At 45.6% G+C, this 5,226-nt stretch overlaps 1 protein-coding gene across 1 annotated transcript; it reads right to left on the bottom strand.

Moving 5' to 3' along the window:
- Positions 1-763: 763 nt before the first annotated feature.
- Positions 764-4,791, bottom strand: LOC139122349 (mucin-22-like). The gene is made up of 6 exons (XM_070687744.1): positions 4,303-4,791; positions 3,911-4,154; positions 3,380-3,669; positions 2,740-3,051; positions 1,025-2,188; positions 764-811 (listed from the first exon to the last, which is right to left on the bottom strand). The coding sequence occupies exons 1-6, from the start codon at positions 4,789-4,791 to the stop codon at positions 764-766; spliced, it is 2,547 nt and encodes an 848-aa protein (XP_070543845.1).
- Positions 4,792-5,226: the final 435 nt, after the last annotated feature.

The raw sequence follows: 5,226 nt of genomic DNA, 5'->3' as shown, positions 1-5,226 counted from the left end.
TATCTGAAAACCCGAACTTACTTGTAATCTGTTATAGGCTTTAGAAAAGAGAAGATAATAATCATAAAATCTAACACTTACCTAAAGTACATCATACTTACCTTTATTTCCTCACCAGGCTTTAGAAAGAGAGGATAAAAATCATAAAATCTAACACTTACCCAAAGTACATCATACTTACCTTTATTTCCTCACCAGGCTTTAGAAAAGAGAGGATAAAAATCATAAAATCTAACACTTACCTAAAGTACATCATACTTACCTTTATTTCCTCACCATGCTTTAGAAAAGAGAGGATAAAAATCATAAAATCTAATACTTACCTAAAGTACATACACTTACCTTTATTTCCTCACAACGCATTGCAAACTTTAAACGAGAATGTTCTTTCTTTTTGCAGCCGTTGAAATTTCCCTTGTTCGTTGATTACTGTGCATGTGTCAACAGATAGCCAATCCAAGTGCTGAGTTTTGAATATCTCCAGTTACTTAGAAAGGCCACCTATTGGACAGCACCAATTTTTATTTATTTCAAAAAAATAACAACACTTTTGAAAGAAAACTTTTTAACTCAAGCAGTCCGTCTATATCTTCTTACTTATAACTTCTGGCTCTTTCTAATGGTGGTACGCACACGATCAATGATTTGCTTTTTTGTGAAGCCCTTCATTTCTTGATAAAACCCTGTGTTCACTTCGAGCTCACGCTGCACATCAGCCATCTTGATAACCCCTATACGATCTCTCTGTGAAAGGTTTCTTCTATCAGCTTTCTCTGTAATGGGTTAAAGCTCGTCTGCTTTTCTTCGAAGCCTGAGTGGTAACAGCAAGTAAAATAAGTAAGACAGTTATCACACACACACACACACACACACACACACACACACACACACACAAACAAACAAACACACACACACATATACTTATATACATAATATATATATATATATATATATATATATATATATATATATATTAGCTATATATATATATATATGTTCACAAATATGTAAAAAGTACACTTACCTGACTTGCTTGACTGCAGATGCTCTGCTCGTCGCTTTCACTATCAAGGTGAATTCTTCTCTTCCTGGGAACTTGCTTGCTCTGAGCCTCTGGCATCTTGTCACCGGCAGTGGTCACCGACTCACTCCTCTCTCCTTGAACTCGGACGCTCTGAGACTCTGACATCTTGTCACCGGCAGTGGTCACCGACTCACTCCTCTCTCTTTGAACTTGGACGCTCTGAGACTCTGGCATCTTGTCACCGGCAGTGGTCACCGACTCACTCCTCTCTCCTTGAACTTGGACACTCTGAGACTCTGGCATCTCGTCACCGGCAGTGGTCACCGACTCACTCCTCTCTCCTTGAACTTGGACTCTCTGAGACTCTGGCATCTCGGCACCGGCAGTGGTCACCGACTCACTCCTCTCTCCTTGAACTTGGACTCTCTGAGACTCTGGCATCTCGGCACCGGCAGTGGTCACCGACTCACTCCTCTCTCCTTGAACTTGGACGCTCTGAGACTCTGGCATCTTGTCACCGGTAGTGGTCACCGACTCACTCCTCTCTCCTTGAACTTGGACGCTCTGAGCCTCTGGCATCTCGGCACCGGCAGTGGTCACTGACTCACTCCTCTCTCCTTGAACTTGGACGCTCTGAGACTCTGGCATCTTGTCACCGGTAGTGGTCACCGACTCACTCCTCTCTCCTTGAACTTGGACACTCTGAGACTCTGGCATCTTGTCGCCGTCAGTGGTCACCGACTCACTCCTCTCTCCTTGAACTTGGACGCTCTGAGACTCTGGCATCTCGGCACCGGCAGTGGTCACCGACTCACTCCTCTCTCCTTGAACTTGGACACTCTGAGACTCTGGCATCTCGTCACCGGCAGTGGTCACCGACTCACTCCTCTCTCCTTGAACTTGGACGCTCTGAGACTCTGGCATCTTGTCACCGTCAGTGGTCACCGACTCACTCCTCTCTCCTTGAACTTGGACGCTCTGAGACTCTGGCATCTGTTGTCTTTCATCATCTCCTACTGCAGGCTGTATGATGTTATCCTCCTTGCCGGCGTCAATACTGCCACAAGCAGTATTGTTCTGCTCGTCTTCCTGTATGTCTTCCGACAAGTCCAGCATGTGTATATCCTCGTCGCTTGACTCTTCTTGTTGGGATCGACGTAGGGCCTAATAATAAAATGAGGAAAATGAGGATTTGGCACATGTTTGATGCTTGCAGGAATAACGCTTGCTACTGTACTGATCGAGTCTGCAGCTTCGATGTCCTGTCGTGAGAAAGTTGAGCTAGGCATCTTTTTAGCGCCAACTGCCTTTTTTTTGTCGGCTAGTTTCTCTTTGGCCTACTAGTTCTGCCCTGAGCTCTTTTGTTGCCGAAGCGACTTGCGCTGACTCTTTCACCCCTTTAGTCAGGGCATAGTATGCGCGTTGCGTTTTTTCACTGTGAGACATATGGCTGGCCAGAGGCTGTGCCATATCAGGCCTGCCTTCAAGGACGTGGGTGACGGTAGACTTTCTGACAATAGTTGTTGAAAGCTCTTTCTCGCTGATACCAGCGGTACGCCAGGCAGCCTTTAGTACTTTTGCAAAGGTACTAGAGTCATGGGGAAAGCCAGTATACAACCTCAATAGAGGGCTGTCCGGACTGTTCCCACCTGGGCTGCGGGCAGTATCTTGTTAACATAGATAGAGAGCTGTTTATGGAGAGTGGTAGAAATTACCACTCTTGCCGGCCCAGCACTATCAGATGTTTTGTGGTGGCCCACAGTCATGACGTAATCGCCGTCAATGTTGGCTGCTCTGCGAAAGTCACCGACGGTCATATTTACATATGTGCCAGTCCTCTGCGCATTATCTAAAACTATTTGCAGCATTAAGTGGCTGTTTAAAATTCCAAATGTTGCCTTTGGAATGCAGGCGGTGCCCTCATCTGTGTCGTAGTGTACCAGCAGCTTGTTGGCTGTGGTTGCCATCTTACATGTTTCGTACGCCAGAAATTCAGCAGGTGTCAACAGCTTATGCTGTTGCTCCTCCTGAAAAATGGAGAGGCGGCGTCTTGCAGCTTTTTTTAGGGCCCCCGCCCATCGTTTACACTGTTGCATCATGATGGTAGAGTTTTTCAGCAGGCCCTGGTGCTCAGCAAGCATGAACTGGTAAAATGTTGCGAGAGAATATAAATATGAACGGAGGGATGTCGCCTCGAGTGTCTCTGATTTGTTTTCAAAGAAAGCTCTGACATTTGCTCTGTCGTCGAGGCGACTCACCCCTCCTACATATTTAGCTACCGTAGCAGCCTGACTGCTATGCTGCTTGGCAGTTTTCTCGTTTTTTCTTTCCCCCATCAATCCCCATCAGCCATACCTTAAACCCAGTAAACAGTTGTTTGCCTGAAGTACTGGGTACCGTCGCTACATTTCGAATTTCCTCCACTCTTGTCTCAGTTGTTTGCCCCTCCTCAGTGTTAGGAGTGCCTCCCACATCTGCTGCCATTGCAGTTTCTCTTTCCCCTGTCTGAGAACAAGCCCTTGCTTGCATTAACAGGGAAGACTCCTGCTTGGCATCGCGGGCAGCCTTCCCGAGGTAGTTTTGATATCTTGAACTGGTGCTGTCTAGCCCGTGTACATTGGTCAGGTGGTGGTCCAGCCTTTTGACTTTTGAAAAACAAAAGTCAAACGGGCAAACTTTGTACAACCTGCCCGACCCTGGACTCTGCCCTAAAGAGGCACTACGTTCTTTTGATTGATTTTTTTTTGAACAAATCATATTTGTTCCTTGCGGCAGCATCGGTTAACTTGTGCCATTGCACATAGTGCCTCTTTAGGTTAAACACTGTCAACTTACAATCAGGGCAGATCAGTTTGTTTCTTTTTCCCTTGGTGGTTTTTGGGATACCTCTTTTTCGTTTTGCTGTTTTGCAAACTTGTCTTACTTTGGAATGAGTTGGCCTGGACTGAGGTGAGTTCCCAACGTTAGTTTGGGTGTTATCAGTCTTGTCAGTTTGACTACCCTCAGTCCCTTGACCCTGGGAAACAGGGTGCCTGGACTGAGGTGAGTCCCCAACGTTAGTTTGGGTGTTATCAGTCTTGTCAGTTTGACTACCCTCAGTCCCCTGACCCTGGGAAACAGGGTGCCTGGACTGAGGTGAGTCCCCAACGTTAGTTTGGGTGTTATCAGTCTTGTCAGTTTGACTACCCTCAGTCCCCTGACCCTGGGAAACAGGTGCCTGGACTGAGGTGAGTCCCCGACGTTAGTTTGGGTGTTATCAGTCTTGTCAGTTTGACTACCCTCAGTCCCTTGACCCTGGTACACAGGGTGCCTGGACTGAGGTGAGTCCCCGACGTTAGTTTGGGTGTTATCAGTCTTGTCAGTTTGACTACCCTCAGTCCCCTGACCCTGGTACACAGGGTGCCTGGACTGAGGTGAGTCCTCAACGTTAGTTTGGGTGTTATCAGTCTTGTCAGTTTGACTACCCTCAGTCCCCTGACCCTGGGAACAGGGTGCCTGGACTGAGGTGAGTCCCCAACGTTAGTTTGGGTGTTATCAGTCTTGTCAGTTTGACTACCCTCAGTCCCCTGACCCTGGTACACAGGGTGCCCGGACTGAGGTTCGTCATTTCCAGAGCGTTTTTTCTCTTTTGGTATAAAAAAACCATAACCTTCTTCTTCACTCCCGAAACTTTCATCGGAGGATGAAGGAACATAGCTAGAATCTAACACAGAGTCATCAAAAGACTCATTACTGTCAGAAGAGAACAAATCAGGGCTCTCAGACATGCTTGATCGTTGGTCGTATAAGCAAAATGTGAGCTAAAAAAAGTTGGATTATTATTGGAGGTGAGATATACCGAACTTGTGCTGAGAAGACAGTTGGATTATTATTGGAGGTGAGATATACCGAACTTGTGCTGAGAAGACAGTTAAAGGTTAGGGAGCATAACCACCATCTTAGGTACAAGATGGCGGCTATTGAAAGCGCCTGTATATATGCGGTAATATTACAACTTTTATAAGGGTTACAGAAACCCCCACGATGCATTGCGATTACAAATTTGATATTTGCAGGCGTATTTGTGAGTCATTGTCAAAATTAACGATGGCAACTCTTTTATCTTAATATTTTCAAACATTCTATGAAGTTAAATTTTAAAATTTCACTTAATTTCAATTGTTTCCTCGAATTTTGGCTTTTTGCATATCATTATTTCACAA

The sequence above is a fragment of the Ptychodera flava genome, chromosome 22, assembly GCF_041260155.1.
Source record: "Ptychodera flava strain L36383 chromosome 22, AS_Pfla_20210202, whole genome shotgun sequence".
Lineage (NCBI taxonomy): Eukaryota > Metazoa > Hemichordata > Enteropneusta > Ptychoderidae > Ptychodera > Ptychodera flava.
This window is presented reverse-complemented; position numbering and strand designations above follow the sequence as displayed.

Bases quoted from the DNA above. Each gene is read 5' to 3' on its own strand.
- LOC139122349 (XM_070687744.1), bottom strand. From the start codon at position 4,791: ATGTCTGAGAGCCCTGATTTGTTCTCTTCTGACAGTAATGAGTCTTTT. The intron at 4,155-4,302 runs GTAGTCAAACTG...GACTCACCTCAG, and splicing joins CCAGGGTCAAGGGACTGAGG to TCCAGGCACCCTGTTTCCCA. The intron at 3,670-3,910 runs GTATCCCAAAAA...GTTTTTCAAAAG, and splicing joins AACAGCAAAACGAAAAAGAG to TCAAAAGGCTGGACCACCAC.